The 20345-nt window shown below is 34.8% G+C and overlaps 1 protein-coding gene across 1 annotated transcript; it reads right to left on the reverse strand.

The window, feature by feature from the left end:
* Window positions 1-1825: 1825 nt before the first annotated feature.
* LOC126974831 (uncharacterized) lies at window positions 1826-7051 on the reverse strand. The gene has a single exon (XM_050822500.1). The coding sequence runs from the start codon at window positions 7049-7051 to the stop codon at window positions 1826-1828; it is 5226 nt and encodes a 1741-aa protein (XP_050678457.1).
* Between the last annotated feature and the right edge of the window lie 13294 nt (window positions 7052-20345).

Consider the following 20345-nt stretch of genomic DNA (forward strand, 5'->3'; position numbering starts at 1 on the left):
AATTCAGCATTCGATCTAGCGAACTCGATTCATTATACACGTGAACCGAAACGAGATTTTTTCACTTGACCTACAACCAGACTCACGGGAATCACTTACGGCTCGTGAAGAAATTATTATGTAATTGAAAACTTCTAGTAAATATACATAATAGGGTCTTTAGGCCGTTACATTTTAAATAAAACTGCCTTGGTGTGACTGAATGAATGTTTTTTCATATGGCATATTGAACAATCTAGACAACAACATTAGATTGACTGTCAATTTATTTCAATTACAATATAAAACAAATCATATAACTATATTAACAATACCATGATTACATAAAATTAAAACTATCATTACGGGGAAGCGTACCAAGAATACTAGCAGCATTTCCGCGTAACTAGGCTGTTTTGCTGACCGAAGTAGCTGCCAGCGTTTCAGTTTCCAGCAGCCCTATTGAGACGCGTAGATAGTACTTTGTACATTCTCCGCGCTTCTGGACTCTCAAATCTTGAAAGAAGAGTGCCCCATAATTTAACTGATCTACAGAGAGAGGAACGATTTAAGGAACCAACAACGAAACACTTTAAAAATATATTTATTCAGGCAGAGTAACAAAATAGTTATTAATTAAGGGAACAATTTAAGTGCTCCCTAAAATAAATTTAAGACTAAGTACCAGGATAGATAAAAAAAACTCCATATAAATGCAATCCATTCTATACCGAGGTCCCAATAGAGAGACAAGAATTATCTGAAATTACTCTTTTTGGGTGAACGAATGGAACCTTCTTAACTGTTTTAAAATCAAAAATCGTTGAGGAGAGAACGCTTTAATAGACGGTTTACCCATCGTGGTTCGAAACCCATTTTTTTATAATATCATTTGGAAATGAGCGCTCACCAGACTTTTTTAAAAGTGTATATAGTGAGGGCCCTCACTGTTTTGTGGAAACGCCGGTTTCCCTCCCCTAAATCCGGCTCTGAAAATAATATGTAAAATGTTCAAAGGCACATCAAAAAGTTTTCGAAGGCTCAAAATTTTCAATAATTTCACTTCTAAATACCCAATAATGTTGAAATTAATTGAATACCATTTGATGAAATTTCATGAGAATTTTATATGAAATGAACAGAAATTTGTAACTTTACAACCGCTAATAACGACACACGAATATGAAATAATTTTATTATTGTAACAAGCTGCTTCATTTTACAGCCTGAATTAATTTGCATGTTACATTAAGCTATGTGAATAAGCTAATGCATGGCTAAGTACGAGTCGGTTTCACACGTTATAGGAAAGGCCTTGGAAAATACAGCGAACGATATTGTAATTCAAATATTTTTTATTCAAAATAGAATTTGATATCACTCATTGAAAGACAAGAACAACCACCGATTCGCAAAATTTTATACCTCAGACCTGAGAAGAAATGAAAACGCATGAATCTCTTCACTGTTTTTGAAGTGAAAATTTCTTTAGCAGCGCGACCATAAAATGAGACGGAGAGAATGAGATAGGAAGCATTAAACAGTGTTTTAGTACCAGGCGATTATAGTTGAAGAAGAGATTGTGTTTAATTAAACACTCACACTAACTTATACACTTTTATTTGACACTAGTAAGAACACTCAAGGTGACATCAGGAAGCTTAACCTATAGGAATATTACAAAAAACAACGTTAGCGCGATTTTAAATGGCCTGTGGCGCCATCTAGTTACATTTTGAGTAAATAAAGCATTAAAGTTAAACATTCCGCCGGCCAAGGACGACTAAAGTCCTTAAAACAAAATTTAAGAAAATAAAACAAACTAAGAAAAAACATCAGTCTCAAATTACAGGGAGTCAGGCTCATCCAGAGGCAGAGGGCACAATTTTGCGATTGGTCTCTTAAAAACACTATCCTTATATTTTAATGTAACAACTCTTGTTATGCCATCTGTTCCTGGGTGTTTCTGAATAATACGTCCCAAAAGCCATTTTCCTGGTGGGAGCATGTCATCTTTGACTAAAACAACAGTTCCAATAGGGAGATCAGTTTGGTTAGTGTTCCATTTGTAACGATGTTGCAGGGTCGTGAGATATTCATTTCGCCAACGACTCCATAAGCTTTGCACCATTCGTTGAATTATATGCCATCGATTTAACGGACTGAGTTTAACATCGAGAAGAGACGGCTCAGGAACACCGATTAAGGGTTCTCCGATGAGAAAGTGACCAGGTGTCAAAGGAGGTTCGTCAAGAGTGGAATTCATAAGTGTGAGTGGACGAGAATTGACACAAGCCTCAACTTGAGATAAGAGAGTAGTTAGCTCCTCGTATGTGAGAAAAGTTTGGCCTATAACCCGTTTTAAATGCCCTTTAATACTTTTCACTCCGGACTCCCAAATACCTCCAAAATGTGGGGCACGAGGTGGTATAAACTTCCATTGTGTGCGATCATTAGCAAGAAGTTCAGAAACTTCAGTAACCGTCAGAGATTGTGAATCCTTGAACGCCAGATCAAGTTCACGGGACGCGCCTACAAAGTTCGTTCCATGATCACTCCAAATCTCTTTACAGTGACCACGTCGAGCAGTAAAACGCCGAAATGCAGCAATAAAAGCAGCAGAAGTAAGGTCCGTTACCAACTCTAGATGAATGGCTTTTGTTACGGTACACACAAATAAACAAACATAAGATTTACAGGTTCTTTTGCATCTACCAGGATACAGTTTCATTGTAAAAGGTCCACAAAAGTCTACTCCACTTGTTAGAAAAGGGCGACTAGGTTTAACACGAAATTTAGGTAAGTTTGCCATAAATGGAACATTGGGAGTAGCCTTTTGCTTGTAACAAGGTATACATTTTTGGATTGTCGATTTAACCAAATTCTTTACTCGTAGAATCCAAAATTTTTGTCGTATGACATTTAAAGTTAATTGGTGACCTCCATGCAGAGATTTCAAATGTGCGTTTGAAACGATAAGTTTAGATAGAAAACAATTACCACTTAAAATAATAGGATTTTTCATATCCTTTGAAATTTCTGCATTAGCAAGTCGACCACCAACCCGAACAATACCATCGTCGTCAATAAATGGATGAAGTACATATATTTTGCTCGATTTCGGAACTTGTTTCTCTGATGACAAGTGAGAGATCTCATCTCGAAACGAAATGGATTGTGACAATTTAATGCAACGATTAAGAGCATCATCAAGTTCATCAGCACTCAAATAAATAGCTTTAGTAACTGGATTCTTAGTAATCTTAACTTTGAGTAGATTAAAATAACGACAACAATAGGCAGTAACCCGAATTAATTTTGACAGCGTTGAGAATCGTTTTAGATAAGAAATTGCATCATCCTTTTCGATAAAATTAACATTACACAATATTTTGGTAGTAGCTTTCATTTCTAAATCTGTCGAGGGAATATCAACGGGGGAAAGTTCAAATCCATCCGTGTCATGTAAAAATTGAGGACCACTCCACCATAGATTTGACTGCTGCAGATCATTTGGGAAGGTTCCACGCGATGCTAAATCAGCGGGATTGTTCGCAGAACAAACATGGTGCCATTGATTACTATTAGTGAGAGTTAAAATTTCTGATGTACGATTCGCAACAAATGTAGTCCATGTGTTTGGTGTCTTACGCAGCCATGCCAAAACGATGGTAGAGTCCGTCCAGGTGAATACATCATCGTCGGGTATATTTAAAATAGTTTTAACATGTTGGATCAATTTTGCCAATAGCACTGCACCACAGAGTTCAAGACGTGGAACAGAAATTTGTTTTACTGGGGCAACTTTAGATTTTGCAATAACAAGGTAAACTTTTACTTCACCCTCATTCCCTAAAACTCTAAGGTACACTACTGCAGCATAAGCAGTACACGAAGCATCGCTAAATCCATGCAGCTCCCGCTTAGTGGTGTCATCTGAAACTCCAAACCATCGTGGGAACTGAATGTTTTCAGTATGCGTGAAACGATCGAGGTAAGTATTCCATTCTACTTTAAGATCAGTAGGTAATTCTTCATCCCAGTCTAAGCCAGCTAACCACAGCTTTTGCATGAATATTTTAAGTATGATAATTGCAGGTGTTAGCCAACCTAGTGGATCGAAAGATTTTGCAATTGTGGACAATACATATCTTTTGGTAATTGAATTAGTAGAACAATAATTTAAATTTACATTAAGTTCAAAATTATCTGCGTCAGAGTTCCAAGTAATACCTAATGTTTTGATCGTATCTTCAACTTTAATATTTATGGCACTTTCAGAGTCTTTGTCAACATTTGGGATTTGTGATAGCACCACTTTACTGTTTGATGACCACTTATGTAAAGGGAATCCGCCACGAGCCAAAAGCTCCGTCAGGCCCTTTTGTAACTTCACAACTTGTCCTACTGTGGATGCGCCCGTCATCAAATCATCCATGTATACGTCGTTTTTCAGGATTTCAGCTTCAGTGGGGAAATCATTCTTTTCATCTTCAGCCAGTTGATGAAGTGTACGAATGGCTAAAAATGGAGCACAAGATGTACCATACGTAACGGTAAGTAGTCTATATTCTTTTATAGGTTGTGTTGGAGATTCTCGCCATACGATTCTCTGGTAGTCAACGTCATCATTATTTACGAGAATCCGACGATACATCTGACGAATATCTGCAACTAAGCAAAATTTGTGTTGTCTCCATCTAGTTATTAAATCTCTAATATCTTGTTGAAGAGAACAACCAATTAGAAGTTCATCGTTTAATGATTTTCCTTTTTCAGGTGCAGCACTTCCGTCGAAAACTACACGTAGCTTCGTGCTTAGACTCGTCGACCTAAGAACAGCGTGATGAGGTAAGTAATATACTTTCTGTGTTTCTGTTTCCTTTTCAGGTACCATCATCATATGACCTTGTGATTCATACTGCTTCAAAAATGTGTGATATTCTTCCTTGAATTCAGGCTTGCGTGTAAAACGTTTCTCCATCTGTTGTAAGCGGCTGATAGCAAGAGGTTTAGCATCACCAAGGTTTGTGGGTGGATCTTCTTTGAATGGTAAGCGTACTATGTAACGACCGACGTCATTGCGAGTGTGAGTGTTTTTGAAGTGTTCTTCACATTGTATTTCTAAATCGGTCATTGGTTTCTTGTGTGGTAAATTCTCTTCTATCTCCCAGAATCGTCTGAGTAACTGATCTGTCTCAACCTTCGTTTGCATAACGACCATATTGTGTTCATACGCTACTGAATCAGTTTGTGAAACTCTGCCTGATATTAACCAACCAAGGCGAGAGTTGAGTGCAATAAGAGAATTTGACTTGTGTAAGCCTTCCAGAAGTATGTAAGCATGCACGTCAGCACCGAGCAAGATATCAATAGACCCTGGCTTGTGAAAGTTTGGATCAGCCAGATCCAACTGCATAGATAAAGGCCAGGTATCTTGTGGAAATTCTCGTGAAGGCAACAATGATGTGAGTTTTCTTAAAACATATGCATTGACTTTGAAAGTGGATGCATTATCTTTTGTGGAGTGGACTGTAAGTGAGACCATGGACTTTGTAGTTACCACCGATGAATTAGATATTCCAGAGATTTTGCCATTAACTGGAATACGATTAAGCTTTAACAACTGCGCAGCTCCTTCGGAAATGAAAGAACCCTGTGAACCCTGATCAACAAGAGCTCTCAATGCGTAAGTACCACTGTTCTTTGAATCTACATAAACTACAGCAGTAGCTAAAATAACCAGATCATCATTTGTTTCAGCTTTCAGGTTCACACTGACGTTGCAAGAAGTCTTGGGTCCAGCAGTGCCATTTCCTTTTGGGCTATCTCTCTCTTTAGCAGTATCACCAGCGTTGTCATCCTTAGGAGAGGTGAAGTGAATTAACGTATGATGACGACGACCACACTTTTTGCAGACTGTGCTTTGTCTACAGTTGAATACTGAGTGACCTTTCACGAGGCAGTTAAAGCATATGTTGTTTTTCTTAACAAAATCTTGACGTTCAGGAACGGGGAGTGAGGCAAAACCTTTGCAGTGGCAAATATAGTGGTTCTGTGAGCAAAAAGTACAAGTGTTTTCAACTTCAGTAGCAAAACTTTTGGCAGTTGTTGCTCTCGGTGATTGTTGAACAGTTTTTGGAGTATGTCGTTGTGGAGGTTGTGAAATGTTGACCATTTCCATAGTTCGGAAACGTTTCTCTAGAAAACTTATAAGGTCCTCATAGGTAGGAATGCTTGTGGAATTTTCTAATGATTGTTCCCAAAGTTTGTGAGATTCAATGTCCAACTTTGAGACAAGGATGTGCACGACTATAGAATTCCAGGAATCGACCTTCAAATTTGTTAAGGAAGTGAGACATTGGCTAGAGGTGTCTAGAAGATCTTTTATACCCTTTGCAGATTCAGTTGTCAATGCCTTTTGACTTAAGAAACGACTGAGGATATTGTTGACTATCATTCTCTTATTTTCATATCTCTCATTTAATTTTTTCCAGGCGTCATCATAGTTAGCTTCCGTTAGTGAGTAATTTTTTAGTAGTTGTTCAGCTTCTCCAGATAAACTTGACTTCAGATAATGATGTTTCTCAATTTTAGTCAAACGATCATCATTATGTATTAGAGAGCGAAACAAATCTCTAAAACTCATCCACTGACTGTAATCGCCAGAAAATTGTGGTATGGAGATTGGTGGAAGTTTTGGTCTCATCTTTGAAACTTCCAACGAAGTCTCAGAGTTTAAACCTTCATATTTCTCCTCTTTTAGCTCATACAATTTATCTTTAAGCCATGTCATTAGCTCCAGGTAATATTCTTCAGTGCGTTCAAAGTTTTCCTCTAAGACAAGATTGTAGTCTGTTTGTAACGTTTCAGCATCTATCGATACAGAAAGAGTCTCAAAAGACTTGGAATAACTAGACCAATAATCTTGTAAAATCTCCATCCGTGAATCCAAAAAACCTCTTGTTCGTTTATCAGTAGCGCATTTTTTTGAATTTGTGAGTAATTTTTCAATTTTAGTTGAGTTCTGAATCATCTGTGTGATATTTAGTTTGATCTTTTTATCCGCCATGGTATATAAAGTTCACAAAATGATTGCAGATAGAAAGCAAAATTAATGATATTCAGAACTACTAATGAATTGTTAAAGTTTTTATCACCATAAAAGTAAAAGTTCAGTTTTGAAAAATAATACAAGTCCAAAATCACTTCCAGAAACTAAGTTAAAAGTTGATGAAATTTTGAGTCTTTTTTACTCGCAAATTTTCTAAGTCTTTTTTAAAACGAAATTTTCTAAGTTATTTTTGACACGAAATATTCTAAGTTCTTTTTACTCACGAAATCGGCTAAGTCTTTTTAACACTGAAATTTTCTATGTTCTTTTAACAATCACAATACTTTTAGCACTTTACTCACAGTTATCCGAGCTCGAAGACCATTTGTTTAATTAAACACTCACACTAACTTATACACTTTTATTTGACACTAGTAAGAACACTCAAGGTGACATCAGGAAGCTTAACCTATAGGAATATTACAAAAAACAACGTTAGCGCGATTTTAAATGGCCTGTGGCGCCATCTAGTTACATTTTGAGTAAATAAAGCATTAAAGTTAAACAGATTGTCATATTAAAGACGCGAGTATACCTTAATATATTCTGACGTCATTCCACGACGTATTACTACATAGACACCAGGAGAACATAAATATGGTAGCGGTGATAGTAATGTCTTTCATAGCGGTTGTAATAATGTATCATCCAAGCAACATGCACCAGGACTTCATTTGCAGTTTAGAGGTTCATGCACAATGCAGGTTTCACTTCTGACATGTGTACTTTGTACGCACGCAATTTTTTTAAATAAAATTTCGTAAACTAAAATTTATTATTAAATAACCTAAGAGCGGTCGCTCCACTCAAAATCTGTGGTATCATTAAGAATGTCATTAACGTATTAGTAAGTACTACATCTTTTGAATTTTGTAACACATTTGTTTTATAAAATTTCTGGGATCATATTGTAAAAGCATATACCTACATCGCCCAACGAACGACTTACTAACTCGACTTAACCGAGTAGCGGGCATAACAAGTTTATGTTTGTTACTGGTGTTAGCATTATGATTATCACAGTTAATAGCAAATCGCCAATGTGCCTATGTTCATACAGAACATTAGGTTATTAAATGTTTATTTCTTTAAATTTTTCTCTTAATGATATAAAGCGAAACATCTCCCTTTGTTTTCACTCCTTTCAAAACACAGACTTCTTCCCTTTCGTATTTAGCATTCTATCGCCGTCGTCCACATCTGAAGCTGGCCTAATATAACGCACGCTTCATTTAAATAACAGAATTATTTTTTAATATTCTTCATTTACTCTAATATGAAAAAAAAAATGTATTTATGACTCACACTATAGTAGCCAATAGGAATTATAGTTCGGCTATTTCAACTTAATGATCATACGGTCATTGGACCAGTGGTTCTGATTGCGAATCACCGCGAGGTCAAATCGATCGAATCAATCAATTCTTTATTTGCGTAATAATATGGTATGTTACGATGGTATAATCTTACAGTTTCACATGTTTCGCCAGGTCTAACTTAATACGGGCATGCAAATTAATTTAATACAGTTAATGGTATTAGTTAAATAACACATAACATAGCGAATCTCAGCCGTGAAATATTTTTACAGTTTATTATGGATGAAAGTTGATTTTTCTGAGAGATAAACTTTTGTTTTAATGTAAAATAAGTGTAATAGTTCTGAAGTCTCAAATGTTTTATGTAATATAAATTGTCATTTTTTGTACGATAGCGCAATAAATGAATATTGTATTTAATAAATGCTTTTTGTTTTATAAAGCAATTCGTGTGAAATTATTCCCTAACCATGCCCAAATATTCAAAAATACACTACATTAATGTTCCAGCTTTAACTTCTGCCGGACTTACGGAGTGCAACCCGATATTTTTATTTGTTTCGTTACTTTAGGCTTAGTTAATAATAAAACAATTTAGCATTTAAGTAACGATATTAGGACCAATATTTATCTTGATATTTCCAAAACCGTTAACTTAACACTATACTATACTACTGCAGTACAAAAGTTCATAACGAAAACAGAGCATAAAAATCAACAAACCGCAAAATAAAATGGCGACTCTTCTTTATCTAATTCAATTAAATATAATTTGAATTCAAATGAGCAAAAAATTCGGGAAACGGCAGACGGGCTTACAATAAACGATCAAAGAAATAATTTAAACGGAATCCTCAACTTATATAATTGGCATTCAAGTTTTTATATAATTGGCATTTCTTTTATTTAAGTATTTTGTAATACCATTTCAAACCAGAGATTGCAAACATTCCTAACCAGAGATTGTATGGGTATATTTTATATGGTAACAGTTAGTTATATTATTGTATGGCCATACAATAAGGTGTCATAACAATCCATCCTTAACTGTTTGGATTTCAAAACTGTGCCTATGCTGTTTTTATATTTCAGAGCATATTTGAACTCAGTATTTAAACATATTTATTTTGCCTGTCATATCAAAATTGATAAATTGTCCATATAAAAGTCGAAACAAAATAGTTCCTTAACATTCAATAACAATTATACAAACATATTTAGGCTTAGTATTATAACATATTTCGTTTGCTTAGCATATCAAAACTTGATAAAGGATTCCTTTACAATTCTTTTTTGATGTCATTTCTAATATACTAGATACTACTTCCGCTTCGGAAACAACTCGATCAAATGTCTACACATATTAAAGACGATACAAAATAATTCCTCAACATTCAATAACAATCCATTAATGTTCGGATTTTAAAACTGTGCCTATACTGTATATCTATATCATATATGATTTTTTTATGACAGCATTTAGCCAACTAAAATGCTTTTAAGTATAGATAATATAAACTGTTAAAATAGATTGAATGATATTGTATTATTTTGTAAGTTAAATTTGTAAAGAATCGAGTAAAAAGGTATTAATTCTTTTTAAGCTATATTGATAACTTTATATTGTTAAAAAAAAATCTATAATCAATATCTTAATAAATAGATTTATACAGTTGATTGCACAAAGAGAGAATATTAATTTTAATATGAAGATTTTGTGTATTTTGGTACAAATTTTATTAACATTGTTTTTTTTATATTTACAGTTCTAAGTATACAAGATACTCGGGTTTGTAAAAGGTTAATTTAATCTTGCACATAATATACTTACGACTTTTTCGTTTCATTTCACCTCGTAACGAGAAAAATATGTTATATTTTTCAATTTTAGTGTGAGTACAACTGTGTTATGCTTTTTTCAATTTTCTTAGATGGTCCTTAATGAAATAAGTTTTTTCTTATTATTGTTATATGGAGTTATTAGTTAAAAATTTCACTAGTTAAATCATGTAAAAAAATAATTAATTACTTAATGGCATTCAACGTCATGATGTCATACTTAAATAGCTGGCCTAGATTAGATTAGATGCAACGCGTGTGGTGTTTATGCAGAAAAAGTAAAAATGTTTTATAGATAATAGAAATCGAGTTTTCCAATTCAATATTATAGAACATACTAGCTGACCCAGCAAACGTTGTATTGCCATATAAATTAATAAAAAAAAATCAACCCTCTGTTCAACCCGTGATAATTCTACACTGTAGTCAAATACTGCTAAACAAAGCAATTGAATAAATAGATTCATTCATTCTAAACATAAAAACATAACACTTGGCCGGCTTTGCTGGAATTCCAGAGCATATTTAGGCTCAGTATTATACCATATTTCTTTTGCCTATCATATCAAAACTCGATAAGTAAATGTATAAAAGATGACACAGAATAATTCCCAATACAATTGCGATGTTTCTACAAACTCGCTATGATAAATGTTTATCTTTACTATGAATGAGTTATTTGAATATTATCTGTATCAACAATTCGGTAACTTTCTGGAATATCTGTAACGAATACATTTAAATTACAACATTGTTATTAATAATTCATTACAGCTCACTGAAACGCGGAGACTGAATATATTATGTAGATATTATAATTTGTGAATATGTTTGTTAAATATTAAATACGCTAATTTAGAATCTATCAGGTGATGGATTATATTTTGCTGATTATACGAGTAACTATACTAAACTTTGATGTCGAAAATGGGTTTTGTCGAATATATATGTTCCTTGTGAACGGCCAACAAAGATATTTGAAAACTTAAATATCCGTAAATTATTATTAATCCGTAATAATTATAACGTGCTCCCGCGGTCGGTCACACACGTTGTACTGATCTAATTAAACTAACGGACAGAAATGGAAAAAACATCGCGATAAGAATAGCCATCAGAAAAGAAAACCCCCATGGTGGCGACCACTATGCAAGGAGTGAATAGCTCACTGTATGCACTTTATTTACGAATTTCTGGCTTAATAGAATAAGATGAATTGACCTACATTCAATTTTTAAAAACATTTGCCCTTTACCACTAGGTTTATGTAAGCTGAAGCCTTCCCGATATCCTCGGTATTCACTGCCCCGACAAAATTTCCAACGGTCATTTTTAGCAACGTTGTCATGAAAACCCAATCGAAGGGGCAAACTCAGCTCGGGACCGATCGCGATGGAGATGCATTGTGGATGCCTTCTTCCTCAGCTATGGGTTACAAGAACTTAAGTCGACACTAAATGCCAGCGACCTTGAGCGATATGAGTTCACGGCTGCCGGCCCACGATCTATGTAACAAAGCCAATATTTTCAAAATTCTTGCGTGGAAAACAGTTTATATGCTTACAATCCTCGTTATTCACTACTAATCTGAATAAATGGACCTACACAAAAAAGTACAAGCTATAAGAATAAATTTTATGAGAGAAGTACCAAAAATATGCGTCACGCCATGTCAAAAAACTTGTTTAACTTCAAAGAAAAGTGGTAGTTCATAAAGGCTCGGCAGTGTTAACTGTAACCAACAGCAAGCAGTAGCAACCTATAAATAAGACTTAAGGATATGTGTAACAGGATTAAGTAGTGTTCATAACTCGAAATGCTATACTTTCACCACAAAACTTGTCTAAAAACACCATGTTTGCGTGTTTTCTGCTTACGCTTCGCCTTAAGAAGAAGAGGTCCCTTTACCGCTCTGCACTACATCGAAAGCTGACTTAAGTGAAAAACTTGTTCTCGGCGTCTTTATACCGCTACAGGACTTCAGTCTACCGCCGCCCGGCTTACTCGTATATGGCACTGCTTTTTATATTATGAATTATAATATATCTGTAATTTTATTTAAATAAAGTTCATCAAACTTTGATTGAAAATGAAGGTTAAATGAGGGTGAAGTTTTTGCAGTCGGCTTCTTTTTAAACTTAGTTTTTTTATTTTTTACTTTTTAGTGTCAGTTAATAATAATAATAAATAATCAAATAATTTATAATCAACCTGAATGAAAACTCCTAAAAAAGCCGTACACAGAAAACAATTATAACATCGAGGTAAACAAAAATTTTCATAAAAAATGTTCATAAAATGAAAACTACTGTGCCAAACTATGTAATTTTTTTATGGGACCAAATGACATCTATTCTGCATCGAACTAAAGAAAAATTACGTAAATCGGATCATAATTCTCAGAGTAATCGGAGTACATACATAAAAAAACACCGATCGAATTGATAACCTCCTCCTTTTTGAAGACGGTTAATAATACGAAAACTTCAACAAAGTATTTAATGGAAGTTCTTTTCGCTTAGTCTGACGGCTTTGAATGAACCTTTTAGAAAACCTCACACCCGAAGAGTTCCATAAACATTGCTCAAAGAGTCCTCACTAATAATGTAGTCTCCAATCTTTACCGTGCACTCGACCCAGTATGTGAGCAACATACTTTGATGCTTGTGATAAAGCGAGTTCCTGAGGGAATATGCTAAAGTCAACGTCGTTATTGTCAATGAACAGGTACTGAGCGCCACTTTAACAATACTTTAAGATAAATTCTGTAACATATTCTTTCCTTATAATAATAATAAAGGTTTATTTGATTCCATGCTAAAAATTATAATTATTTAATCTTACTTTTTAGTTACTATCCCTGGTTTTGTATGGACCCCTTTTGCGTAAAAGCCTCCTCCAAAGAATTCCATTTAGTTTGGGTTTTTGCAGTCTGTATTCAACTTTGCCCCGCCACCGCCACTATTTCATCTGTCGACCTACCACAAGGTCTGCCTCCCTTTCTAATGTCTCGAGGTCCGGCCCATTTAATTATTGTGGCGAAGGATTTTTGTTTTGTTACACCAAATAAGTATAATTACTTGCGAGCGCACATAAGTACACACTCACTTTTTTTCAAATGGTTTTAATAATTAGAATATAGGTACTAGCCTATAGTCGACCTGACATCCCGATAATGAATGACCAATTAATTGTATTTGTCAATGTGTGCGTTAGGTGGTGGTTTAATATTCAAAATTCTAAGGAGGATGTCAAGCGTGACTGAGTTTTTCTGAGTCACTAAAAATCGGTTACATCTACAATAGGTTCGCTTTCCTTTTCTATGTTGCTGTATCTCCGTTAGAGATTTTCTTCTCTCTTGCGCACCTTGTTCGTCTTTATGGTCTCAACGGCTGACAGTTGAAAATCATCGCTCGGCTTTATAGTTTGGCGCTTGCGGGTGATGCGGCGCGGGGGGTGGAAGCGAGACCCGTCACCCGACTCAAGAAACAAGCAATTATTTTGTTTGTACTCTTGTTTTAATTTTGCGATAACTTATATTGTATTATGTAAAGGGCTATCATAATGTGCATGAAATACTTAATTTATCAAATCAAAATCGCTTTAATCATGTTGGACACGGAAATGACCCTTAAGATTTACGAATGTCAAAGTTTTCTTTTCTTTTAACACTTATCACCACTTCGGTTCGTTGAGCATTAATGAGAAGAAGTGGGAAGAAATTCAAATTCAAATATTTTAATTCAAAACAGGATTCAAAATCACTTATTGAACGCCAAAAACATTAACAGAAAATTCAAATACATCCAAATAATCCAATATGTTAAATGATGCGACAAAACTACTCAAACGTCAGATAATCAATGCATTGCATGAGTTAGTCAAAAAAAGTAAATATAAATTAATAAATAAAAACATCACACTTATTAAGTACAGCAGATGCATCAATCAAAACACACCATCAATAAAGGTAAAATATAATAAAGGTATTATGTGAGGTATTTAACTAATTTGCCAAGAGATTTTAAATTAATCTGTCTAAATAACTTTCGAAAGAACACATTATGCGTAGTGCTAAAAGTGCTCCACTTTTCTTAGGATGGGAATAAAATGTTAGGACACGTGTCCTGATCGAAAATTCATAAGACAATCGTTGAAATTATGGATGGAAGTTAATTTTTCTGAGAGATAAACTTTTTAATGTAAAATAATTTTAATAGTTCTAAAGTGTTAAATTTTTTATACAATATAAGTTGTCATTTTTATGTACGATAGCGCTATAAATTACTATTGTATTTAACCATTTAAATGGTAGTATACTGATAAATAAAGCATTTCGTGCGAATTCCACATAAACCATTCCAAAATATTAAAAAAAAAACGTTCAAGTTTTCACTTCTGCCGGCACTCCCCGAGTATAAGCCGTATTTTTAATTAGGATAGATTTAGTGATTGAACCTTAAAATACATATACGATCGCCGACTTTTCTGTAGCTTTATAAAAAAAAACAATCCCACCGTACATTGTTTTGTTATCTCAAAGGGATAAAAGCTTAGTTTTCCATGAAAGTTACCAGCCGGATAAATTTTTCATCATCTTCAACAATAATCATCATATTTCAACCGTTATACACAAGACCTTATTATAAATCTAAACCTACCCCATGTATCACTCATTATTTTTGTGAAAGCCGTATGTAAGTCAGTTCAGTAGTATTCATTTTTTTTTTATGGAATAGGAGGACAAACGAGCGTATGGGTCACCTGTTGTTAAGTGATCACCGCCGCCCAAAATCTCTCGCAAAACCAGAGGAATCACTATAGCCGGCCTTTAAGGAAGGTGTACGCGCTTTTTTTGAAGGTACCCACGTCGTATCGTCCCGGAAACACCGCACAAGGAAGCTCATTCCAGAGCTTTGTAGTACGTGGAAGAAAGCTCCTTGAAAACCGCACTGTGGAGGACCGCCACACATCCAGATGGTGAGGATGATATCTTAACTTATGGCGTGTCGTGCGAAGGTGGAATTCGGCGGCAGGAATCAGGTTAAACAGCTCTTCGGAACACTCCCCGTGATAAATGCGGTAGAAGATACACAATGAAGCGACGTCTCTACGCAACGCCAAGTGATCCAGCCGTTCACAGAGCACTGGGTCCCCGACAATTCGAGCTGCTCTGCGTTGCACGCGGTCAAATGGATCGAGCTGATACTGGGGTGCGCCAGACCAGAGATGACTCCATGTGTGGCCGGACCTGCGCTTTGTAGAGCGCTAGTATGTGGGCCGGCTTAAAGTATTGCCGTGCTCTATTAATGACGCCCAGTTTCTTTGAAGCCAATTTGGCTTTGCCTTCCAGATGACCACGAAATTGAAAATTCATACAGCGTTACAACAATGGCGACAATTAATGAAGACATAGGTAGTGTGTAACTACTTAACTGTAATCATAAAAATACATGATACACCTAAATACATAAAATTTCCATAAAATCATTTCGGAACAACCTGTAAGACGAAATCTAGTAGCCGCGCGCTATCGTAGGCACTGACACCTACTTGCCGCACGCTGCGCCGTAGGTGGCCGTAGCCAGTTCAGAACACGTAGCAAACGAAGTTGCGAGCGTAGAACGTAAGGGCGATTACAATTCTGCTTATAAATATAATTATTTATTATTATTTCCGGGACGAACGAAAAAAAAATATTTTGTTTGAAAATTTCATAATTTAAATCATTATTGTTACACACGCTGTATATAGAAGATAGTCCCTAGACACTTCACAGAATCCATATATTGCAGTGAATTGAAGCTAACAATACGTGAAATTGATGAAGTTTTGTATTGTTAACAGATGACATTGACAGAGCTATTATTCCTCGTTGTTTGTATTCTTCGTCGTCTTCAAATGCATGACAATGAATACACCATTTGTACTGAATAGGTCATATAATAATCATTATAGGTAATGAATTTCATTTCTGCATGCCTCATTGCATTTTGAAATGTTTTCACTCAAATAAGAGAAAATGTATGTATATCATTTACAAAACCTAAGAGTTATTGAGTAAAGTAGATGTATCAATCCACACATACTGTAAACTTATAAAGTATTATGCGAGCACTAATTCAACGTTATGGAGATGCATAATACTAAAGATATCTTATTCAAACAAAATAAATCCTATAACTATATTTAAAATATTATGATAACATTAAATTAAAACTATCATTACGGGGAAATATACCAAGAATACTGGCAGCGTTGCCACGTTGGATAGCTAGGCTGAAATAGCTGTCAGCGCTTGGGTTTCCAGTAGCCCTAATGAGGCGCATAGATAGTACTTTGTACATTCTCCGCGCCTCCGGGACCCTTGGGCCTCAACACCAAACGGCACAAAGAGTATGACTCACTGAGAAGTGAGACAAACATATCTGCTAGATTTACCGTCTTCGGCAGTCGAAGCAGCAGCCCCAGCACCAAATGACGTAACTTGGACATGAGAAGGAGCCAGAGTATAGAAGCCAGCAGGGTCATTTCATCTGGACGTTTGCCATCGCGGCCATTTGGATCTAACAGCTGATATAACTTTTAATGTAACAGCAAAAACCAGGGTTTTCGATAACAGAATCATCCAAGTACCACAAGAAGCGCCCGTTCACGAGCATTGCGTATGAACCAGCCAACGAGCGACGCCGGCACGAACTCCCGATATTTAAACGAGAATCACGCAGACTGCCTTTAGAACTCAACCAAATGATAAGAAGAATGCAGTACTCACTAAACACATCGAGTTACAATATTTTTTTAGCATTTTGTTAAAATTTTAATAATAATAATAACTTATTTTTTTAATAAAAAATATCTAAAAGTTCTTAAGAGCAAGCCTTATTTTATTATCTATTACAAGTACACACATCAAAAAAGCCTAATCAACATGTACTAATTTAAATTTTAGGATGGTTTTTCACATTATAACGTATTTTATTTTTAAAATAATATCTTTAGGGTCCTATGATGTAAAAATAACAGCTGTTGTCTTTATAAGTTCTTTTAATAACAGAAATTAACAATATTAGAATATACTGCAGACACTAAGGTACATAAGCAACTAAACATTTTTTTAACAAAATGAAATTTCTAAAGAAAGTGAATTTATGGTGAAATAATAGGATAATTTAATACAAAGTATGGCCTCCTCTGCTATTCAGAACTTGTCGGCAACGATTATTCATTGAATTAATGGGACTGACATATAATAATGTTTATATAATCTTGCGGTATTCGCTCCCAATGATATTGTAGAAAATCCTTCAGCGGTTGGGTCAAAACACGTCTCTGGAGCATGTCCCATGCGTGCTCGATGGGGTTGAGGTCTGGCGATTGTGCAGGCCAGGGCAATACCCGGACGTTCTCCGTTGCCAAGTATTGACTGTGTCCAGTCGATTTCGCACAATTTGGGGACTTACATCAACACCACTTGAATTTGGTAGCCTCAAACTTATCTCTCGAGCGGTTAACATCAGCTGGAGTAACCTTGCAATATTAACGCACTTAAATTCTAACAAATTCCCTTTCATTTAATTTTATGAAAAAAACAAAACATAATCATTTTTCTTTTACAACCAGCCAGTATGTCATCGATAACAATAAGATAATAGATACCTATGCACTTTGAGTGAATAAAGACTTAGAAATTAATTAATATAAATGGTAAATTTGTAATATCATGCATGTTGCTGAGACTTTTTTGATGTGTGTATATAAATAATAAATTATCGTGTGTACATTTTTCAATCATTTCAAATAAATCGTAGACTTCATCTTACTCTGCTTTGGTAAAACACAGATTTCCCAATGATTTTTGGTTTATTTAGAATATAATAGAATGAATAGATGTAATTTGTAAGGGTTACTGGGAACCCAAGCGCTGGTAGCTATTTCGGTCAACGGATCAGCACAGCTATCCAACGCAAAACAACGAAATGCTGCCAGTATTCTTGGTACACTTCCCTGTAATGATACTTTCATTTAATGTAATCAGTGTTGTAAAATATGTACTTAGTTGTAAGCATCTTTATTTCTTGAATTCAAATTTATTGATTTTTGTCTCCAGTTTTTGAAAATTTACGTTCATTTATACAAAAAGACTGCAATGCTCCCCGCGGTTACTTGTTTTGAATATTGAAATAGATGTGTCATTATATACATGTACCTATGCTTTGTAAATAGATATTTCGTAAAATAATTTGCGAAACTAATGAAAAACATGTAAAACATTTCTAAGGCGTCCGTTATCAATCATTTATGAAAAGTTTTTGAACGGGACGAGCTTCCTTTAACCTGTGCCGGGAAACCTTAAGATAATATAATGTTTGAAAGTTTGCGTAACTTAATGAAAAGGCAACACGCCCTAAGCTATTTGTTACAATAACTTACCAGATTCTTTTGCGTACCTATATAAAAATGTTAATACTTTTTGTGTTAGAAAACAAAAAATTCAACTGTAAGTATACGATAAAAAAATATTTCTTTATTATTGGCAAATACAAGTTCGATGTAGTTAAAAAAAAACAAATAAAGAGGTGGAACGAGTTGGTTTCTCATAGGAAATGTTTCGTAAATTCGTGAGATATAACACTGTAATATTTATATGTAGAAGAGAATAAATTGTACATTGGGGATAATGTAAAGGATTACGAGAGTGTTTACCTGCGGCGGTCTTTCCACCTGTACTTAGGGCAACATTATAGTATCCGTTTTCATAATAACACTCCATTGGATGATATTATGGTTACCAGGACTGGCTTTTTTAATGTTAGCAGCAAGCTAACTGTTTCAGAATGTTTTATTATAGAGGATTCATATTATGGGTGTAGATAAAGTCTTGTATGCAACTGTTGATAATTAGGTATTAAAACACTCATGTGATTCTATTTTCACACACACATTGGTGTTTTAATACCCCTTATTGTTGCATAAATAACTACAACTTTCGATACTCAGCTTAACAGTTATTTGCCACCTACTGGGTATCGGCATTCTACATGGCCCGAGTACGCTTTTCTCACTCCGTGATCTTCCATGCGTTCTACGTGGCTGAGCCAGCGTAGAAGGTGGGCCTTAACTACTCCAATAATGTTGGGCTCAGCCACTCAAGGTGTAGCAACACCTCGCAACAACCAACAGCAGCTTCAACAAATTTCTATTAGATCTTATTTTTACGTACCTATTATGACGAGTTTTGGGAATATGGTAGAAATTTAGCAGCAAGGAGACTATCACACAAAGAAGATTTTTTTTTAATGTGGTCAACGAGAAAACTCTGTACCTTTTATTTATCTCTAAATGACCCGGCAGACGTGTTTCTGTTCATAATAAAAAAAACTCTTACGGGGGGAATTTCGTAAAATCCACACGATTTATATTCCTGGCACGATTTCCCTACCAAAATTTCAAGTCTTCATGCTTTATGGTTCGAGAGATATCGTGATGAGACAATATACAAGTTGAAATCTCTTATATATTATATTTATCATATACGAGTAAATAAGGGTTCCAAGCTAAAAATGAAAGCTCATGAAGTTGTGAACAAAATCTTATACAATAGATTACCATTTAATCGAAATCTAGCTATGCGTTCAGACACAAGCATCATTTTAATATTTAAGATACAAGCTGAAAGCAAATTTTCATAAGGCAAGCTATAAATTGAACAACACTTTAATATCCGATAAGCCTTTGTTTAATTTACTGCCGTCGTGAATAATATATTAGCTAATATTCCGTTAAATATTGCTGCCACCTAAAGGTTACATTTAGACTGCTCTAGTTCCAGCTCTTTGTAAAATGAGAAGCTTTTACTTAAGTTGTTGTTAAAATAGAGTCATTGATGCGAACACCCGATAGTATTATTATTAGAGAGAGACATTTACATTCTTAATTAAATATTATAATGTTAGAATAGTACCAAACTTAATAAATTTTCTATGTGATTTACAATACTTTTAATTTTACTTTCAACAACAGATGATAAATAATAAAACATTAATAATAATAATTGTAAAGAGAATAATTGTAAGCCTTTATTGATTCCAACA

This window comes from Leptidea sinapis, chromosome 34, assembly GCF_905404315.1.
Source record: "Leptidea sinapis chromosome 34, ilLepSina1.1, whole genome shotgun sequence".
Lineage (NCBI taxonomy): Eukaryota > Metazoa > Arthropoda > Insecta > Lepidoptera > Pieridae > Leptidea > Leptidea sinapis.